General features: G+C 35.0%; 1 protein-coding gene across 5 annotated transcripts in view; it reads right to left on the bottom strand.

The window, feature by feature from the left end:
• The window catches only part of Nepl16 (Neprilysin-like 16), a 760,847-nt gene that overhangs the window by 628,486 nt on the left and 108,595 nt on the right, over nt 1-23,766 (bottom strand). For 3 of the 5 annotated variants that reach the window (XM_073956191.1, XM_073956162.1, XM_073956179.1), the window contains exons 2-4: nt 6,342-6,732; nt 4,160-4,452; nt 3,935-4,102 (exon numbers count right to left, since the gene is read on the bottom strand). In XM_073956191.1, the coding sequence (XP_073812292.1) occupies nt 3,935-4,102; nt 4,160-4,452; nt 6,342-6,732 (852 nt within the window). The remainder of the gene's footprint in view (nt 1-3,934; nt 4,103-4,159; nt 4,453-6,341; nt 6,733-23,766) is intronic. The other 2 variants (XM_073956170.1, XM_073956183.1) reach the window with 1 other exon arrangement.

Consider the following 23,766-nt stretch of genomic DNA (forward strand, 5'->3'; position numbering starts at 1 on the left):
AACTCCAGGCTGGAGAATCGAGGTGAACAAACTTCTCGCAATAACGAGAAATCAATTCAACGTAAAAACAAAGATAAAGGGTGTTTTTTTTAAGCTAGATAGAACTTTAAATTGTAAAAAGTAACACAAAAAATTAAATTTTGATGAAACTTTTTTTTATTTGTTTCAGTATACCCTGACAAATCATCATGAATAGACTCACGCTTGAACAACACTACGAAATTATCCAAATTTACTTTGAAAATCAGTCGTCGATTCGCGCAACGCAGTTGGCAAATGACCCGTTGTTTTATCGCAAAATTGTGTTCAGCGACGAGGCGCATTTTTGGCTTAACGGGTTTGTTATTGCCGCATATGGAGTGAGACCAATCCACAAGAGACCCTACAGACTCCATTACATCCGGTTTTCACGCTGGTGGCATCATCGGACATTATTTCTTCAAAAATGAGGCCGGAGCTCGCGTTACGGTCAATGGAGATCGTTACCGCACCATGATCAATGATATTTTGTTTGAAAATATGGATGACATTGATCCAGAGGAGATGTGGTTTCAACAGGATGGCGCTACGTGCCATACGGCGAACGCAACCATCGACTTATTGAAATCAAAATTTGGCGATAAGTTGATTTCGAGAAGTGGACCTGTCAATTGGCCTCCAAGGTCGTGCGATTTGACACCTCTCGATTATTTCCTGTGGGGCTACGTGAAGTCACTGGTTTATGCTGATAAACCAGCAACAATTGATGCCTTGGAGGCCAGCATTGTTCGTGTTATTCGTGACATACGGCCAGCAGTGCTCGAAAAAGTGGCCAAAAATTGGACGTCCAGAATGCACTTCGTCAAGAACAGCCGCGGTGCCCATATGCCCGAAATCATTTTCAAATGTAATGTCACGTATTGATCTTTCGAATAAAAAAAAATTTTGATTACAATTTAATATTTTGTGTTATTTTTTAAAATTTCAAGTTCTATCGGCCTTAAAAAAACACCCTTTAGTACTTCCAGAGAAAGACCACCTAGAACACGTACAAGCAAATCACCAGAAAACAACGCAATAAGTACGTCTTTGTCTTCAATTTTAAAACAAAATGTGAGTACGATTCTTCCAACCGCAGTTGTCAGTATAATTAGCCCCAGCGGCGCTGTCAAATTACGTTGTCTGTTAGACTCCGCATCCAAGTTCAGCTGCATTGCCTCAAAAACAGTCACTCGGTTCCGACTAGCTACTCTGTCCCTGAGGGATGAAACCGTTTGTCCTATTACAATGGTATCCATCCACGATTCCAACACCAAAATAGAAACTACTCTCCGAGTAAACCGTAGGATCTCCATTCACACTCCTGAAAAACCTCTACCAATGTCTATTACTTCCAAATTCAACAATATAATACTAGCTGACCAAGAATTCTACAAATCTGGTCCTGTCGACATAATCATGGGCGTTGATTTATACTCGCGCGTGATAAGCGAAGGCATATTTAATCGCTCTGGTCAACCAACTGCTCAAAATACTATTTTTGGTTGGACCATCTACGGTACATACAGTAATTGAATTAGCAAGCTTTCACATTTCCTTTAACCTTCTTTTACATCACACAACTCGAATATTACAAAACTGGGTTACAATGAATAATGTAAATCAATTACCAAAACTTACCTAACCTAGATTTTAAGATACACATGTATTATGAATTAACAAAATGAATTGATAAACTGTTAAAATAAGTTAATGAATTGTACTATTCTGTCATTTTCTATGTAAAAATACAACAAGTATGATCGAATATGATAACACTCACTTGCAGAGAGACAGCAAGGGGGCCGGAAATGTTTATGTTCAAATAAACACATTATTTAACGGATAACCAAAATCCCAGAATCCATTTAAAATTATCAAAAAATTCCCAAATATCTTTCCGATTGTTCTAAAAATATTAATAAATATGCCAAAACGATTGATGTCCAACTTCGGTCATACATGTCCATTTCCGTCAAAATCGACATTGCCTTCCTCTCTTTTTACAATAATCTTTCCCACTGGTAAGACGTACTCGAACTCTGAAATAAATCGAATATCATCAAACACAATCTGATTCTGTCTTGTGTTTTTGCTTTCCTCCCTTTTCTTTAATTTGCTGGAATATCATCTCATGTCGGGCTTTTTGTGGAGAAACAAAGTCAGAAGAATCGCTGAAACACACAACAACTAACTTTGCATTGGCCATTGAAATGTTCCTTTCTCTCAGCCACTTGGTATCCATACACCTGAACAGTTGTGTTGTCCTCTCGATTTGATGATTCAGTTCAGCTTTCCATGCAAGCCTTTGTCGTTCCGCATTTGGCTGGGAATCTGCCTTCCCATACATTACCATCATCTTTATTCTCTCAACTCCCTCCGATTAAACTGGCTGATCCACACTTCTACAAATGTTCAAACGTCGACATTCCGATAGGCGGTGACTTCTTGCCTAGCATTATGCGCGCTGGGGTAATGCGAGATATTTGTGGCACTTTAATGGGTCAAGAAACCATATTTGGATGGATCCTCACTGGCCCTATTCCTAACTCTTTTCCTTCACTTACTCTAATTTCAAACTTTTGTAAAATTACTGTAGATAAAGAGATTTGTCCTTTCTATGGGGCAGAGAACCTTCCTGGCAAAAAGTCTCCTTCAGCCTCTGATAAATATTGTCAGGAGCTCTATGTTTCTAATACAGAGAGAATTGAAGGAGGTCGGCATGTTGTGGGCTTTCCTTGCAAACAAGGTTTCCCAGAGAAGTTGGCCCTTGGACAATCCCGTTCAAGAGCTGTTTACCCCGTCGGCTGACATTCAGTTGCATGGCTTTTACGATGCATCCTACAAGGCATTCACAGCCAATTTTACGTGCGAATAGCTAAAGGTACGTCCGTACTCTCTCACCTGGTGTATTCCATAGTAAGCGTTGCTCCAGTGGAAACACTGTCCATTCATAAAATCATTCGTTCATTAATTCCATCCAAATGTCTTTTCCGTTAATACGTTGTGTCATCTCCCTTCCAAGGTACAATGAATTTACAACAACGAAATTCTATTTCGATTGAATATTTTCTATATCATTGTGCTATTTCCGAAGTACAAACCCAAATGTTCTTTTCCGGCGATGTCTTTATATATTGTAATATTTTTTCCAAAGTATCAGTTCGAAATCTACTTCTATTTTCCTTTATCCAACACTTCGAAAGCACTATTGTTTCTTTTCACAAACTTTCCTTTTCAGCGAATTCAGTGTCGAGTGGCTACGGTTATGCAAATCAGAAGTTTCCGGCCTGAAAGAAGACAATATCTGGTACCGGTTCTGAATATGTTTCTCGAAATATGTTATGTACTTTTATTCTTCAAATATTGTAAACAAGAGAGAGTGGAAGTGCTACTATTTGTTATTTTCTTTAGTTGTAGTTCCTGCAAGGGGCCCGGTAATGTTAACGTCAAAGTTAACAGATCTGGTCACCCAATTTCCAATTTCTAATTTTTAGCTTTTTTCCTAAAATTGCATCTCTCTCTTTGTACTAAAAGGCATTATTCTCTTTTCTCTTGTTTGCATTGCGCTTGCATTGTTCGTGGCAAGACTAGTTCCAAAACCTTCTAATTTGCTTCAAATAAAATCCCAAATTGTTCACTTCCTTCGCCTAAAAATCTTCTGTTTTTTCTTTCTTGTCTTTTTCATACCATCCTGAGGGGAAACTCTCGTTTCGGTTTATAAACCGAATAACGTTTGTTTCTTTTACTCGCGTGTGCTCCTATGGAATTAAATAAAATTGTATTCGCCTCCAGCTTTCGAATTATTAAATTTTCATCAAAAACTATGGTTCTTTACCATTCGTTTATTTTTGAAGTATTCGTTCGTTTGTTATGTTATGAAAACCAAAAAAGTTTGCAAGGATGTAAAGTTTACCTTAATAATTTCCTTTATGAATGATGTAATATCTTCTTTTTCTGATGCACGTTGTTCATTTGATAATCCAATAGGTAAAAAGGTTTCCAATATATTAGGCAAGAGTTTAGGCAAAACTTGTTTTAATCGATAGGGTGGAGCTTTAGGTCCAGCCCACCTTACCTTATTCTATGGAAGAAATGATCAAATAGGATGATTATTATAAAACATTAACAATATGTATACTTCTAGAATAGGAGACGATGCTCTTGGTGCACTGACTATTATAATCGTATGAGGGCGCTTGCCGTAGCTTAGATCGAAGTATACATCAACAATAGGTGATGGACCTAATTCGTTTATTTTGGATATAAGTTCAGAAATGTTAGATGGTCCAACTGCTCCTATTGGCAAGTATCCGCCTAATTGATTTAGTAATAGTTTGACTGAAGGAGAATATGTGGTTTGACGCAAACAGCTTCCATATAGACGTCCAAGTTTTCTAAAAGCTCCAGATGTTGTATTGTGCTGTAAAAGATCTAAAAAGATAAAGTAAAAGAAAAATCTTAAATACTATATAAAGCAAAATTAATTTTATGTGTGAATATATCAAAACGAGGACCTGTCTTGACAAATATATGGGAAAAATTTTGTAGCCATAAGGAAGATCAAGTATCACATTTCAGTTATTTCGTTGTGATAATGAGTCTAAAATCTTAAAATACCGAAAAAGGGAGCTACCGTTCTATAGGGGCTATATCACTTTACTGACAAATTTCAAGGGAAAAGTTTCGAAGCCCCAAGAAGACAAACTACCAAGTACCAGCCATTCGGTGAAATACCACAAAAAAATACTAACCATTTCGGTGTGATATTGAGGCTTAAGGAAAACCAAATAACAAATTTCAGTTATTTCGGTGTGACAATGAGGCAAAAATCTTAAAATAACAGAATATAGGGAGGTACCGTTCTATGGGATTTACATCAAAACGTAGACCAATATAGCCCATTTTCAATACCAAATAAGGAGTAATAGGAACTTCTGTAACAAATTATAATGCTCTATTCTTAACATTGCGAGCCATATCTTGATTTCAACCGACGGACATGGTTTCTATCGACTCAAATGGCGTTCGTGCGTAAATCAAAAACTCGCGATTTGTTTCGTGTTTGTTTTAAAATGTTTGTATTAATCTAATAAAGATTCTGACATACTATATTTTTTGAAACAGCTAATTTTTTAGAAGAAATTAATCTTCTTCATCATATACATAAAAATCAATGTTTTTATGTTCCGCATGGACTCAAACACGGCTAAACCGATGTTCCTGAAATTGTGACAGAAGGTGACCCCTGGTGAAAATAGTTTACAGATTTCTTTGAATTTCGGAGGGGAAGAGAGGCATCCCGGCTGTTCTGTAAAAACTTATATTTGCAAAAAATACAAATTTATCTGTTTAAAAATTAGTTCTCGAGACAATGGTAAATGTATCTCCGACCATGTACTCTTTTGGGGCTAGAGTCATGACCACGCCCGATTTTTTACGTCTAAAAATCGAAAACTTTTTAGACACCGCAATTATTACTCCAAAATTAAGTAATCGGGTATGTCCTGTGAAACTCTTCACATCTCGTGACAGCGTTTGCGCTTATTTTACGAATATTTTATGGACGGACTAGAGTGTACTTTAATTCGCAAAAAAAATAGGAGTAAATGGGTTGAACAAAATGCTTGAGGCGTGAAGTGAGAGGTGAAGTGTGTCTCAGAACATACCCGTATAACTAAGACATAATACAAAATTTTGTTTACCTCTAATATGTGATTTCAACAAAAGGGCAGCGGACAGTTTTCAAGTTGTTTCTGCCGAAAGAGGGCCGCTAGTGACAATGGTGGACATTGTAAGTGCTTCTGGTAACGCTTTACCACCCATATACGTATTTCCTCTGTGATGTCCATGCGTATTTATGAATCTCCTTGTGCGGAAAGATGGAGCCACAAATATCAAGGTGAAATGTTTGACACAGTTCTATGAAGCGCTCTCCTTATTGTTTTAACTCCACATCCATGCTTTCCGATTGTTGATCGGGCATTGGTGTTGTCGCTCCCTATTTTCTTATTTCAAAAATTTTAGACATAATTTCACATTTTGTAATGTTCCCATATAGCGGTACCACCCGGTTTCAGGTATTTTGAAGTGTTTGTCTACATTGGCGGTTGTCTACATAACGCTACCGACCAATTTCAGGCATTTTGATATTTTAATCTATATTTTCCATCCAAATTTAATTAGGATTGCCTGTTATGGTGACCACAAATTGTGAACATTGGTACTTTTGTAACAAAAACGAATGTAATGGGAACGGTGGCGATCTAAAAAGTTCGACCCGGCCGAACATAATGCTTTTTACTTGTTTTTATCTTACTTACTTCGCATTTGAAAATCCACAGTTTCCTGAGCACTGCGAGCGACATTAATTCTGGATACATTATTTGAGGTATTAGGACAGCTAAAGTTTTTGAATTCTGTACAGGGTTTAAAGTTCCAATTTAAATTGACATGGATGTTATGGGCTGCTATTTTACATATTTCTTCAGAACATTCTGGGGGTGCAGCCGTTACACCAATGCAGTTATTTTCCTCAAGATGACAATCGCGTGGCAATTGCGAAGGCGCAGTACTGATTAGAAATAAAATAGGCGAAGCCACAAGTAATGAGGTAACTAATAGAGTTGCTGCAGTGATGGCAATTTTATGCACTGTAGCTGATGAACGTATCCACGAGCATGGTATACAACATATGCAGCTTAAAGCAGACTTCTGAAACAAGAAAAGTATATAAGAAAGCATAAATAATTGTTTTTATAAATGATTATATTTAAATGTTTATTTTGATTACGTGACAATAACGGCTAAAATAACTGTAGCAAAGTCCCCTCGTAAATATTTGCTGGTCATCGCCCCAAACGTCATTCAAGGTCAATATTTAGTGACAAAAATTCTAACATTTTTTTTTCAAATTCTTACAAATTTCACATGAAGTGTGTGGTGCATTTCAATAGTTATTTCTATGTTATGTTTTTTCTACATTTACATTACATTTTTAGTAACTGCCATTTTGCTTACTAGTTGTGATGAACGTGTTCACTTCGTTTTCAACGATCAAACAGATCAAACCGTTCGACACCATTTTTATATTCAACTTTGTGGTTTTTTTATTTTTAATTGTTCCACAAACATCCCATACGGGACAAGGGAGACTTCTCTCATATCAATGAGTGCACCCCGATTCATATTAGCTCAATGATAAGGGACCTACTGTTTATTGCCGAGTCCGAACGGCGTGTCTAGGACACCACTTGTAGAGAAGTTTTACAAGGCTGAAATACTCAGGAAATGTCGCCAACATTACTGAGGGGTATTTTGCCACCGTCGAAAAATGTTTGATGTTGACTGGCCGGGGAATCGAACCCACGACCTTCAGCGTGGAAGGCGAGTGTGCATACCATTGCACCACGGTGTGGTTACTATTTATTAAATAAAGTTATATTTAATTAAACATTATACAACGCGTGCTTCTTTTCAATATAAATACACAACAAAGTGATAAAAAACAAGCTATCTTCCTGTAAAGCCACATTTGGAAACTTTCATAGCTTTTGAGACAGAGGGGGTGAAGGGGCTTTTCCATCTGCGCTCTCTACACAAAGCGAGGAAAGTTTCGTATGAAAGTTTCAAGGTGCGGCTTTAGGGTTATATGTATATAAATATTAAAATGTCGTTGGTGTTGTCTTAATATTTGAAGTAAACGGTACATATTACATGCCCTTTTTACGATTTGTTGGCATTTTAAATGGTTCTTTCGCCGTCAAAGAATAAAATCTGGCATTTTTAAATGTGCTTTGAAGTAGTTATATTTCCGTTACAGTTTTATAAAGTAACCGGATTTGTTTCAGAACCTTTTTTAAATGTTTATTTTCAACAAACTATATCTAGTATAAAGTCTTTCAGTGTCCTGTTTTCCAATGCACATGGCACAGAGACCAATTTTCCAAAAAAAAACCTGGCCAAAACTCCAAAAATGAATGGATTTAGACATAACCTTAGGTTCCTATGTTTTTCGCGTCGCTGGTTTCCTTTTTTCGTATTTTTTAACCCTTAGGTGGTCATTAGAGGGGTCTACTTGGTCCCTTCTCATATAAAATGAGATCGTATCAGATAAAAATATACTACAAATTTGTTCGCCATCAATTTCTACTCTAAGTACTAGAATACACCAAAACTCTATATCTTACCTAAACTCCAGAAATATGCAAAATTATAAACACATTTTAGGGCTAAGGACGTACTTTATATGGGTTTTGGCAAAATTGTCATACAAAACGTCATTTTAGAAGAATGGCGTCAAAGACAAAAATGTTCTCCGCTAAATTTCACTATAAGTCATGAAATGAAATCTCATGAAATGAAATCTCTATTTGCATTACATACAAAGGAAATATCGGTATCAATTTTGCCAAAATAATCTATCTATATACAGTGTTGGTCACAGAATTAGCACACCCCTTTGGGGCAAAATGGTTTCAGTCAGCTAAGAGTTTTGATAGGGCAAATTGAAATATTTTCGTAAACAAAATCCTTTTCTATAATGTATTTAACTGATTTAATGGTATAAGTGAATAGTTTTATCAGTGGTTTTTTGAAAATAAAAGTTTTGTGAAGACGCCCAAATTATCAAGGGGACATATAATTAGCACACCCTATGATTTTTTAATTTAATTCAATTAATATACAAAAATTAATTTATATTGAAGTTAATTCATATTCAAAACGCATTGAACAAATAATTTTTTCAAAGAAAAAATAATTTATCACCACGGAATCTCAAAATATATCCCAATAGCGGACCATTTTTCGTAATGTACACCTAAACGTCAGAAAGTCGCCAAAACTTTAAAAACAAATGTACAATTGGATCTGAAATTATTGGAATTGTTAACCGATTACCGAAATTTAAATATAAAGTGCAAAAACTTTTCAAAAAGTGTTTAAGGTAGATGATTCACTCAAGAAAATTTTCGATTTGGAAGGGGTTTATAGAATGAAGATCAATAAAATGTACCCTGATGTAAAGAAGGATCAACTTATAACACCATTTGTTATTCAAAATTACAAGTCTGAATAACACCAAAGGCCTATCACTACAAAACTGTCAACAATGCGCTAGGTGAACACGTAGGACATGAGTATGTTAAAAGGTGTAACCCCTTTCTAACAATAAAGGATTTTGAGGTTTGCTGAAATTGGTCAGAATCAATGAAAGTAGGCATATACTATTCAAGATAAATATTTTCTGGATTATTGATTTTAAATTTAATAGTTTTAAGCTCCGGGAAACATATTATCTTGCGGTCTCACTAGACTATCTCCAATTTGCCTTATGTTTACAAAATTGTTGAAATTTGCGTAGGTTCCATAGAGATGAACATAGGTTTATCGTGGCATACATCACGACATATCGGTAAAATTCAGTCCAGATGGATAAGTATTTATATAATCAATAGCTCAAACCATCATATTACAGTTTCTTAATGACAATTTTTGTGTTAAACGGATTTTAAAGAGCACACTGCTGGTGAGTACATCCCACTATTCGCAAATTTACAGAGATGAACAAGAATATGATGTTTTATTTGATGTTTCTATGAACTACTTGCCTCATTGAATTTGTTTACATGTGCAAAAATCGATAAAAAACACTAAAAAACTGAAATTTCCATCAGTCCTTGGGACCCAAGGTGTACCCCATATAATTCCCTTCTGACACTGAAATTTCGGAGACTGGTGGAGAGTATAACTAGCAGACTGGAACTTATTCCCAAACGAAAGGGATTTAAAACTGAATATGGACGAACATATTGAAACTATTCACAATATTAGTGATTCTTTTAAGGTGTGCTAATTACGTGTCCAGTGAATTTAGGACATTTTTTACATTTTGGGGGTTAGTCAAATTGACAGTTATGTTTCAGTTTCTGTATTGCGTTGTATCCTTTAAGCATACTACTGAGAGTATATTAGTACAAATACTTTATTCAATACAACTACTTTTGAAGGTCTTTTTAGGCAAAATAAATGTTGGTAGTAGGGTGTGCTAATTGTGTGACCAACACTGTATATAAATGAGCTTGGTGATAAGTGATTGACTGACTGACTCATCATCAACGCCCAGCCAAAACGGCTAAAGCTAGGAGCTTGAAATTTTACCAGTGGGTCACTGTTGATGCAAATGTGCGAGATAAGGCCGGGTTTAAGAAAATTCGTCCTGGAACCACAAAAAATAACAACAACAAAAATCCTTATTTTTCATTACTATTACGTACTTATTCACTTAGTTGGCCCTCTGCAAGACATGTGTAAAATTAACAATGCCATAACTTCTTGATATCGTAAGAGATCACACATAATTTCAAATTTTGTAGTTTACTTCTAGGCGCACTTATTTTATCGTAAACCACTAAATAATAGAAAGACAAGACATTTGTTATCTTCCATTGCAACAGATGTCGCAGTTGGTGATAATGGTGTATAAACATCAATTACGCAAATGAACAAATGAGTTGCTGTTGAAGACAACATTAGGGGAATAAATTCAGAAATCGGCCAGAAATAACAACAACTAAAAACTGTATGGACCTGACTTTTTGGTAATAACTAAATGTTTGCAAATCAATGAAAGTGCAATAGAATTGTGCATATTACCACGATTTATTTGCAATTAAGAATTTTATCGTATATGGAGATGTACAGTCATAACTATTCAATTTTCAATTTCAAAATCTCTAATTTGATGAAATCGCTAAATAATTAATGAAATCAATAATAGGCCCCAGGAATATAGGAATATAGGAATTTGGTATGGAAATCAAGGTTGGGAAGTGGTGCTTCTAAAAGGAAATGGTTTGGAAAATTACCAATCATGTGTACGAAAAGTACTAAATTTAGTACAATTTAGATTTGGGTGAACGTAAAGAGCTGGAAACCTGAAATTTGGAATTAAGGTTACTGTTGTAGTGTAGGATTGAGATATGAGGGTAGTTTTGGAAATTCGTGCTTATGTGTACGAAAAGTACTAAATAGTACTAAATTTGGTACAATAGGGATTTGGGTGAACGGATAGAGCTGGAATCCTGATATTTGGAATTGAGATTACTGTTGGAGTGTAGGATTGAAGAACTTTTGGAAATTCGTACTTATGTGTATGAGAAGTACTAAATGGTACTAAATTTGATACAATGGGGATTTGGGTGAACGGATAATAGCTGGAATCTCGAAATTTGGAATTGAGATTACTGGTGGGGTGTAGGATTGAGGTAGTTTTGAAAATTCGTACTTATGGGTACGAAAAGTACTAAATGGTGCTAAATTTAGTACAATTTGGATTTGAATGAACGGATAGAGCTGGAAACCTGAAATTTGGAATTAATATTACTGTTGAAGTGTAGGATTGAGATATGAAGGTGGTTTTGGAAATTAGTACTTATGTGTACGGAAAGTACTAAATGGAACTAAATTTTGTATAATGGGGATTTGGGTGAACGGATAGCGCTGGAATCTCTAAATTTGGAACTGAGATTACTGGTGGAGTTTAATATTGTGGAAGTTTTGGAAATTCGTACATAGGGTACGAAAAATACTAAATAGCACTAAATTTGGTACAGTTTCGATTTGGGTTAACGGATAGGGCTTGATTCCTCAAATTTGGACTGAGGATCACTGATGAAGAGTAAGAAAGATGCACCAAAGGGTTTTTGGAAACTTGAGTCTACGAAAAGTAATAATTGGTACTAAATTTAGTACAATTTGGATTTGAGTGAACGGATAGAGCTGGATTCCTGAAATTTGGAATTTATATTACTGTTGGAGTGTAGGACTGGGGAAGTTTTGGAAATTCTTACTTATGTGAATGAAAAGTACTAAATGGTACTAAATTTGGGACAATGGGGATTTGGGTAAACGGATATAGTTGGAATCTCGAAATTTGGAATTGAGATTACTGGTGGGGTGTAGAATTGAGGTAGTTTTGAAAATTCGTACTTATGGGTACGAAAAGTACTAAATTTAGTACAATTTGGATTTGGGTGAACGTATGTATGTAGCTGGAAACCTGAAATTTGGAATTAAGATTACTGTGAAGTGTAGGACTGAGATATGAGGGTGGTTTTGGAAATTCGTACTTATGTGTTCGAAAAGTACTAAATTTGGTACAATAGGGATTCGAGTGAACGGACAGAGCTGGAATCCTGAAATTTGAAATTGAGATTACTGTTGGATCATAGGATTGGGGAAATTTTGGAAATTCGTATTTATGTGTACGAAAAGTACTAAATGGTACTAAATTTATTACAATTTGGATTTGGGTGAACGGATAGAACTGCAATCCTGAATTTTAAGTATCAAGGTTGGGAAATGGCGTTGAAATAAGGAAATGGTTTTGGAAGTTCGTATTTATGATTACGAGCAGTACTAAATTTGGATTTGGGTGAACGGATAGAGCTGGAATCCTAAAGTTTTGAATTAAGATTACTGTAGGGGTGTAGGATTGAGATAGTTTTAGAAATTCGTACCTTTGGGTACGAAAAGTACTAAATGGTACTAAATTTGGTACAATTTGGATTTGGATGAACGGATAAAGCTGGAATTCTGAAATTTGGAACTAAGATTACTGTCGGACAGTAGAATTTAGGTAGTTTTGGAAATTCGTACTTATGGGTACAGAAAGCACTAAATTCGGTACAATTTGAATTTTAGTAAACGGATAGTGTTGGAATTAGGAATTAAGATTACTGTAGGAGTGTAGTATTGAGGAAATTTTGAAAAGTCGTACGTGTGCGTACGAGAAGTACTAAATGGTACTAAATATGGTACAATGTGGATTTGGGTGAACGGGTAGAGCTGGAATCCTGAAATTTTTGTTTGGGAAAGAAATGGTACTAAATTTGATACAATTTGGATTCGGGTGAATTAATAGAGCTGGAATCCTGAAATTTGGAATTACGATTACAGTCGAAGAGTAGGATTCAGGTTGTTTTGAAAAAGCAAACTTATGGTTACGAAAAGCACTAAATGGTACTAAATTTAGTACAATTTGTATATAGGTGAACGGATAGTGGTGGAATCCTGCAATTTGAAAGTATGATTATTGTAGCCCTGTTGCGTTGAGGAAGTTTTGAAAATTGGTACGAAAATTCTAAATTGTTCTAAATTTAGTACAATTTTAATTTGGTTTAACGGATAGAGTTTGAATCCTGAAATTTGGAAGTAAGATTACTACTAAAGTGAAGGATTGAGGTAGTTTTGGAAAATCTTTCTTATGGGTACGAAGAGTTCGACTTGATACTAAGTTTGGTACAATTTGGAATTGGACGAACGGATACAGCTGGAATCTTGAGATTTGGAATTACTGTAATTATTATGGAATTTACTGTAATTATTTTGTATTAATGTCCGTGTATGGCTGAGATATGTCGTCGAAATACGTACCATAAGTATACGAAAATTACTTAATGGTACTCAATTTGTTTTTGGGTGTAGGGACAGTGCTGGAATTTTTATTTTTTGGAGTTAGGGTGTGTATTGGTGTGCAACGTTGATCTCGCTGTTAATGTGTAAGGGTGAGATACGGCTGATCTTTTTTAAAAACGAACTTAAGGGGTACGTACAGTACTAAGATAAAAATAAATATTGATTAAAATTGGTATTAGTGCGACCAAATTTTCAGTGTTTGTCATTTCCATATTATATATTGTTTATTTGTTTTTTTTATATCCTTTCCGCATACGAAGTAGCGGGCATTTTGCTAGTAATCTATATCTATATATATAAAATTGAAATTTGTTTGTACGATTGTTTGTTTGTTTGTTTGTTTGTGCCTTATAGACTCGAAAACCGCTGAACAGATCTTACTGAAATGTTTAGGGTACATTGCTACATGGCCTGGAATGAAAATAGGCTATATCATTTTTTGAAATTTCGCGTTGATCTGGAGATATAGCATCAAAACCGGAGGTACCTCCAAAAAATTTAGATTTTGTATGCAAATATCTTTAGAACTATTACAGAAAAAATCTCCAAATTTTGTATGTGTGACGGACTTTGATGTAGAAATAAATTTACCAAATTATATACAAATCGGTTCAGATTTGGATGTAGCTCCCACATACATATATTTTCGACCGATTTCCTTATTTTATGTACCAAACATGCTATTTATGTCCAATTTCAATGAAATTTGGAATGTGTGACGGAACTTGGTCTGGAATTAAACGTGCCAAATTATATCAAAATCGGTTCAGATTTGGATATAGCTCCCATACACATATATTTTCGGCCGACTTCCTTATTTTATGCACCAAACACGCTATATATGTCCAATTTCGCTGAAATTTTGAATGTATGACGGAATTTGTTTTAGAAATAAATGTGCAAAAATATATCGAGATTGGTTCAGATTTGGATATAGCTCCCATACACATATATTTTCGGCCGACTTCCTTATTTTATGCACCATACACGCTATATATGTCCAATTTCGCTGAAATTTTGAATGTATGACGGAATTTGTTTTAGAAATAAATGTGCAAAAATATATCGAGATTGGTTCAGATTTGGATATACATAGCTCCCATACACATATATTTTCGGCCGACTTCCTTATTTTATGCACCAAACACGCTATATATGTCCAATTTCGCTGAAATTTTGAATGTGTAACGGAATTTGGTCTAGACATAAATGTGTCGAATTATATCGAAATCGGTTCAGATTTAGATATAGCTCCAATATATATTTTCGGCCGATTTTCCGCATTTGATGCACCAAACACGCTATATACGTCCGATTTCGCTGAAATTTGGAATGTGTAACGGAATTTGGTCTAGGCATAAATGTGCCGAATTATATCGAAAACGGTTCAGATTTGGATATAGCTCCAATATATATTTTCGGCCGATTTTCCACACTTTATGCACCAAACACGCTGTATATGTTCAATTTCGCTGAAATTTGGAGGGTCTGACGGAATTTGTTCCAGAAATAAATGTGCTAACTTATATAGAGATCGGTTCAGATTTGAATATAGCTCCTATATATATTTTCGGCCGATTTCCTGTATTTTATGAACCAAACTCGCTATTTATGTCCAATTTCGGTGAAATTTGGAATGCGTAACGGGATTTGGTCTAGACATAAATGTGCCAAATCATATCGAAATCGGTTCAGATTTGGATATTGCTCCTATATATATTTTAGGCCGATTTTCTGTATTTGATGCTCTAAACACGCTATATGTGTCCAATGTCGCTGAAATTTGGGATGTCTGATGGAATTTGTTCCAAATATAAATGTGCAAAATTATATCGAGACCGGTTCAGATTTGGACACACTACATATGTCCAAAGCGTGACGCAATTCGTTCTAGAAATATATGGGACAAATTATACCGAAATCGGTTCACATTAGAATATAGCTACCATATATATTTTCGGCTGATTTTCTGTATTTTATGCACAAAATGTGAATGTGAGACGGGATTTGGTCTAAAAATAAATATGACAAATAATATCGAGAGCGGTTCATATAGGAATATAGCTACCCATACATATTTTCGGTCGATTTCATGTTTTGGTTACGTATGTTAAATTTCAATGAAATTTTGAAGACTTAGCAGTCAGTAAAAGTCATAATTATTTACAGAAGTACTTATAGTCGGGAAGGAATTGACCAAGGCTACAGCTGTTAAGTATCATGTCTTTGAGAGACTTCTTAAGATTTATGTTTTATTATGATATATCAAAATCATTAGGAATACATATAGGCGGAAAGGCTTTCGGAGGAGTGATACCTCCTGAAACATACAAAAATACCATAGTAGCTCCATAACAACCATGAATAGATACATAACGCCTTCATATCTCCTATATTTATTTGTTAAAATATTAAAAACGTTAAAATAATTCTGGCATTCCATTATATTTTATCGTAGTCGGGGCAGCAAAGCGTACCGGGTTCAGCTAGTATGTATATAAAATTGAAATTTGTTTGTCTGCTTGTTTGTGCCTTATAGACTCAAAAACCGCTGAACAGATCTTACTGAAATGTTTAGGGTACATTGCCACATGGCCTGGAATGAAAATAGGCTATATCATTTTTTGAAATTTCGCGTTGATCTGGAGATATAGCATCAAAACCGGAGGTACCTCCAAAAAATTTAGAATTTGTATGCAAATATCTTTAGAACTATTACAGATACAATCTCCAAATTTTTTATGTGTGACGCAATTTGATGTAGAAATAAATTTACTACATTATATTCAAATCGGTTCAGATTTGGATATAGCTCCCACATACATATATTTTCGGCCGATTTCCTTATTTTATGTACCAAACATGCTATTTATGTCCAATTTCAATGAAATTTGAAATGTGTGATGGATATTGGCCTAGAAATATATGTGCCAATTTATTTTGAAATCGGTTCAGATTTGGATGAAGCTCCCATATATATTTTCGGCCGATTTTCTGCATTTGATGCACCAAACACGCTCTATGTGTCCAATGTCGCTGAAATTTGGAATGCGTAACGGGATTTGTTCCAGATATTAATGTGCCAAATTATATCGAGACCGGTTCAGATTTGGAAACACTATATGTCCAATTTCACTGAAATTTGGCTGAAAGCGTGGCGGAATTCGTTCTAGAAATAAATGGGACAAATTATATCGCAATCGGTTCAGATTTGAATTGATTTTCTGTATTTTATGCACAAAACACGCTATGTATGTTAAATTTAAATGAAATTTGGAATGTGAGACGAGATTTGGTCTAAAAATAAATTTGACAAATTATATCGAGATCGGTGCATATAGGAATATAGCTCCCATATATATTTTCGGTCGATTTCATGTTTTTGTTACGTATGTTCAATTTCAATGAAATTTTGAAGACTTAGCAGTCAGTAGGAGTCATCATTATTTACACAAGTACTTATAGTTGGTAAGGAATTGACCAAGGCTACAGCTATTAAGTCTCATATCTTTGAGAGACTTCTTAAGATTTATGTTTTATTATGATATATCTAAATCATTAGGAATACTTATAGGCGGGAAGGCTTTCGGAAGAGTGTAACCTCCTGAAACGTACAAAAATACCATAGTAGCTCCGTAACAACCCTGAATAGGTATATAACGCCTTCCTATCTCCTATATTTATGCGCTAAAATATTAAAAAGGTTAATATAATTATGCATTCCATTATATTTTGTCGTAGTCGGGGCAGCAAAGCGCACCGGGTTCAGCTAGTAAATAATAAAATAGGGTTGCAAGCTTCTACCATTTCTGCAGTTTTGGAAATGTTTGAGTTAAGATCACTTGGAATCCTTGCACTTTAGGTGTATAATGTCTTTGGCAACTTTACTGACAAGAATGCGAGGAATATTTTTCTTAAAAAAAATAAACCTCGTGCGGGTCATAAAAACGGTCCTTTTTGTTCCTTTTTCTAAAAAACTTTAAAATCTCCTGCAAATGTGTAGGAATCAGATCAAAATATTCTAGAAATATGTTCGCCATAAAATTTTACTATAGGTCTTAGAATACATCAAAACTCTAAATTATACCCAATCGCCAGAAAGTGACCTTATACTATATTCTGATATTTTGAATCAAAGAAAATCTGTACATATTAGCAAGACAAAATATCACATAAAAACGAAAAATGCAAATATGTGCAGGATGTTTCAATGGAAATTGGTAAAAAAAACTCTTCACTTTTTATGAAATGATAAGTTACACAGCCCAACTCGATCTTCCTCATAACTATTTTCATCGCTTTTTGTGAAAATTGATCTTAAAAAAATCAACAAATACGACCATCAATTACACTGTGATACAAAAGTGGACAACATTTTTTTTGCAGGATTTCTGATGCACAAATTCGGTTTTGTGGGAGTCCATAGAAGACGAAAATACCTTTGGTTTCTTTGGGTCACTTCGGGTTTTGATTTTATAACGGTAAATGTAGTGAAAAATGGGCTTTCTTGGATTTTCAAATTTAAACGGACATTACTTCTTTTTTCCACAACCGATTTGCACACACTGTTTTTCATTACAAAGGGGAGAGTAATGCCTTTCGAACAAGCCATAGATTTTTAAAATGCCTCTGTGCACTAGTCTAAAATCCAATTTTTCTGGCCAAAATTATTTGTACGTCCTTTTTGTGCTAATGTTTGGTTTTATTTTTAATTACTGCCACGAAATATTAGTTCAGAATTTTTTTACCCTAAATTTCCACAAAACCGTTAAAATGTAGTAAACAGGGTGATCCCATTGTATGGGGTCTAAACTAAAACTTCGCCCCATGTTTATAATTTGTGTTGCGAAGGGTTCATATCTTCTAAGAAATCAAAATGAAAAATTACAGCCAAATCGGCTAAAAAATATGGCTAAAATTGTCAAATTATAATAAATTGAGGGTACCCTTTTATGGGGACCCAACGTGGACCTATGCCGGCAATTTGTTATTGAAATACTCTCTGGACTCTCAAAATAAACATACCAAATTTTCAGGCAAATCGGCTAAAAAATTTGTTTCTTAGAATTAAGTCTGTACCAGGCGAATATGTAATATCTCGGAATTAGAACGTCATAGTGAACGGACGTGTTTTCATTCGCTCCTGCATAGCGTTTATTTTTAACATTTTTTTCACAAACGTTAAGTCGGTAAAAAATGACAACACCACCACCTACAACACTTTGTGCCAAATGCTTTAAGTCGGCAAAAGCTAATTGTATTTCTTGTCATATTTGCAAATCAAAAGTTCATTTTTTATGTGTTTCATTGGACGCTGAGAAAATAGTTGATGTTTTTAAAAACTCTTCTAACGTCGTTTTCAATTGCGATGAATGCCTCAACTTCACGGCTAATATGGTCTCCAAGCCAGTGATGCCAGATTTGCATTTAAAAACCCTTAATTTGATTTAACTTTTTACCCTGACAGACGATAGTTTCTGCATTTATGAAACAGCTGTTTGTGTTGTTTGTTTGTACCCAGCATACCATTTCATAAAGTTTTACAAAAGTTCGCCAAAATATGCAAAATAAATATACTTTCGACCATTGACTATTTCACCACGATAATGCAAAAATAAATCTAATTTATTCGCGATATTTTTGAGACTTTTTAATATTTAAAAAATGTCGCAAAACTCTAAATGAACATTTGAAGAACATGAAATGATTGTGAAAATAAAAATTTTGAAAATAGATTTGATAGAAGGCGCGAAAAACGATTAGCAGTTATTCTATTCGAGAAAGACCACTACTTATTTGAAAGAAACGCGAAAATTTCTGATTTGTTTTTATACCCTCAGCCTTTAGGCTAAGGAGGGTATATACACTTTGATACGATGAAAATGTGCCTCATCGAAATAATGGTTTTAGACCCCAAGTATGTTTGGACGAAATGTGTTTCAGACAAATTGGAGTCGATCTAGCCATGTCCGTCCGTCTGTCTGTCTGTCTGTCCTGCTGGCTGGAGCGCACGATAACTCCCGAACGGATGAACCGATTCAGTTCAATTTTTGGCTTTCGTAATATTTTGCCCAAACTTAGTTTAAGTTCGAAGATAGGCTATATCGGTCCACTCCTTCCGGTACCTCCCCCACAAAAGTTCGAAAATGTTCGGAAAATTTGTGCGCACGATAACTCTTGAAGGGAGTAACCGATTTGGTCCATACTTTGCAAATCGTGAAACGTCTACCAGACTTAGATGAGGTTCCGATATAGACTCAATCGGTCCACTCCTTCGGGTACCTCCCACACAAAATTTCGGAAAAGTTCAGTTTAGGGCCATCTCTAGAATCGCTTTGATTTTTGTTTTAGGAACTTTTATTCACTGCCCCCCATACGACGGTATAAGTTTCAGCAGGGGCAAGTACATACTTCCTGAGAAAATAGCCTGAAAGTTGCAAAACCCGCCTATGACACCGTGTGAGGTGGTTGGAGTGCAAGATAACTCTCGAACGGATCTACCGATTCGGTCAAAAATTTGGCCTTAGTAATATTTTGTCCAAACATAGTTTTAATTCAAAGATAAGCCATATCGGTCCACTCCTTCAGGTACCTCCCCCACAAAAGTTCAAAAATATTCGGAAAATTTCTTCGTACGGTAACTCTTGAAGGGAGTGGCCGAATTGGTCCATACTTTACACATCTTAATATATTTACTAGATATAGATAGGGTTCAAATATGGACTATATCTGTCCTCTCCATGCGGTACCTCCCACACAAAATTCCGGATAAGTTTACTTTAAGCAACTTGCATTCGCTGCCTTACTTACGATGGTAAACGTTTTTTTCAGGGGCAAGTCCATACTTCTTGAGCAAACAGCCCGAAGGGTGGAAAACCCCCTATGCCACCATATGTAGTGGCTGGAGATCCACTTCAATATACACCGGCTGAGGGTATATCTCTGTCGGCAAAGCCGACTGATACTTTTTTACTTGTTCTTTTTTATTTTATTAAACATGGAAATTTTACAAAAGACAATTGATTTTCAATGCAAATTGTGTCTCAGAGCACGATATGCTCTCTCTCCTACATGAATATGGGCTCTCTTTTACAGCATTGTCATATTGAATGTGGATAATGCACGAATTAATTTGAATTAAGGCAGTTAATGCAAATTAACGCTGCCGTCTGTCTAGGGTATAGGCAACTTGTGCACATAAAATTCCCATTTTGTATGAAAATTTTGGTTGCTAGAACTAATTTGGTACAATAACAAAGACAACTATATCGTCAAGAGTAGTTTGAATAATAATAATAAAATTTTTTTACATTTTATAAAAACAGTTTGAATTTGCTTGATTACCATAACATGTAATTCAGTATATACGTGAAGGAAATTGTTCAAAAAACGAAATTGTCGAAAAGTGGGTTAGTGGAAATAATTAAAAACTGAAAATAAATTTAAGTGCCTAGCTTCAATAAATCAAAGTTTTGTAACAAATGGCACACAAGATTTATTTTTCGACATAATAAAGGAATACGAATGCTTTATAAACATAAACGAAAAGCAAGAATCACGCGAACTTTCACGTTTAAATTTCAAAAAATTTTTTAAAGATAAAAACGTAGAGTTGCTAGAATTTCGGAAAACAATGTGTGTTCAAATGTTCAAATTCTGAATCATTATTTCCTATTTTATTTATTAAACATGTTTTAGTCTTGCCACATTCTTCAGCAAATGTGGAAAGAGTTTCTAGCCAAGTAAATTTAAATAAAAACAAGTGCCGAGATCGATTAGTAGGGATTCGATGGAAGGAATTCTCTTTACTAAAGACTACTTAAAATTAAATAAGTCTAACTGTTATAATTTTGTCATTAAAAATGATTTGTTACAAAACTTTAATTCAAATGTTTATTACAGAAATTGAATTTAATTGTAAACCAACATTTCAAAATTCCAATACAACTAGTAAGAAAGTGTCAGTCGGCTACGAATGTTTTTACGGTCTCTTCGGAATTATGAGGCCATTTTTAGACATTTGAACTTGCCGAAAAATGTGGATTAAAATTTAAATTCAAAAGTGTTGTGGAGGTGGTACTTAAGGGAATGGACCGACATAGTCCATTAGGGAAGTGGATTTTATTTTGAGAGTTATAACTTTTCGATAGATATCGCTCCCACTAGCCATTTCAGTGGGTCATCGTATAACTTTTGGAATCGGTTGATCAGTTCGAGAATTATCGTGCTCTGCAGCCACTACATTTGGTGCCATAGGTATTTTTACACCTCTCGGGCTATATTCTCAAGAAGTATGGACATGCCCATGAAAAAGCTTTTACCGTCGTAATGGAGGCAGCGTATTCAAATTGTTCAAACAAAATCGAAGTGATTCGACAGCAGGGGCTGGATTTTTGTTCTATGAAAAATTGAAATGAAAAATATAAGGAACTAGCTGAACCCGGTACGCTTTGCTGCCCCGACTACGATAAAATATAATGGAATGCCAGAATTATTTTAACGTTTTTAATATTTTAACAAATAAATATAGGAGATATGAAGGCGTTATGTATCTATTCATGGTTGTTATGGAGCTACTATGGTATTTTTGTATGTTTCAGGAGGTATCACTCCTCCGAAAGCCTTTCCGCCTATATGTATTCCTAATGATTTAGATATATCATAATAAAACATAAATCTTAAGAAGTCTCTCAAAGACATGATACTTCACAGCTGTAGCCTTGGTCAATTCCTTCCCGACTATAAGTACTTCTGTAAATAATTATGACTTTTACTGACTGCTAAGTCTTCAAAATTTCATTGAAATTTAACATACGTAACCAAAACATGAAATCGACCGAAAATATGTATGGGTAGCTATATTCCTATATGAACCGCTCTCGATATTATTTGTCATATTTATTTTTAGACCAAATCCCGTCTCACATTCACATTTTGTGCATAAAATACAGAAAATCAGCCGAAAATATATATGGTAGCTATATTCTAATGTGAACCGATTTCGGTATAATTTGTCCCATATATTTCTAGAACGAATTGCGTCACGCTTTGGACATATGTAGTGTGTCCAAATCTGAACCGGTCTCGATATAATTTTGCACATTTATATTTGGAACAAATTCCATCAGACATCCCAAATTTCAGCGACATTGGACACATATAGCGTGTTTAGAGCATCAAATACAGAAAATCGGCCTAAAATATATATAGGAGCAATATCCAAATCTGAACCGATTTCGATATGATTTGGCACATTTATGTCTAGACCAAATCCCGTTACGCATTCCAAATTTCACCGAAATTGGACATAAATAGCGAGTTTGGTTCATAAAATACAGGAAATCGGCCGAAAATATATATAGGAGCTATATTCAAATCTGAACCGATCTCTATATAAGTTAGCACATTTATTTCTGGAACAAATTCCGTCAGACCCTCCAAATTTCAGCGAAATTGAACATATACAGCGTGTTTGGTGCATAAAGTGTGGAAAATCGGCCGAAAATATATATTGGAGCTATATCCAAATCTGAACCGTTTTCGATATAATTCGGCACATTTATGCCTAGACCAAATTCCGTTACACATTCCAAATTTCAGCGAAATCGGACGTATATAGCGTGTTTGGTGCATCTAATGCGGAAAATCGGCCTAAAATATATATGGGAGCTATATCTAAATCTGAACCGATTTCGATATAATTCGGCACATTTATGTCTAGACCAAATTCCGTTACACATTCAAAATTTCAGCGAAATTGGACATATATAGCGTGTTTGGTGCATAAAATAAGGAAGTCGGCCGAAAATATATGTGTATGGGAGCTATGTATATCCAAATCTGAACCAATCTCGATATATTTTTGCACATTTATTTCTAAAACAAATTCCGTCATACATTCAAAATTTCAGCGAAATTGGACATATATAGCGTGTATGGTGCATAAAATAAGGAAGTCGGCCGAAAATATATGTGTATGGGAGCTATATCCAAATCTGAACCAATCTCGATATATTTTTGCACATTTATTTCTAAAACAAATTCCGTCATACATTCAAAATTTCAGCGAAATTGGACATATATAGCGTGTTTGGTGCATAAAATAAGGAAGTCGGCCGAAAATATATGTGTATGGGAGCTATATCCAAATCTGAACCGATTTTGATATAATTTGGCACGTTTAATTCCAGACCAAGTTCCGTCACACATTCCAAATTTCATTGAAATTGGACATAAATAGCATGTTTGGTACATAAAATAAGGAAATCG

The sequence above is a fragment of the Musca autumnalis genome, unplaced genomic scaffold (genome assembly GCF_047663935.1).
Source record: "Musca autumnalis isolate F117 unplaced genomic scaffold, ASM4766393v1 scaffold_1, whole genome shotgun sequence".
NCBI classification, from domain to species: Eukaryota; Metazoa; Arthropoda; class Insecta; order Diptera; family Muscidae; genus Musca; species Musca autumnalis.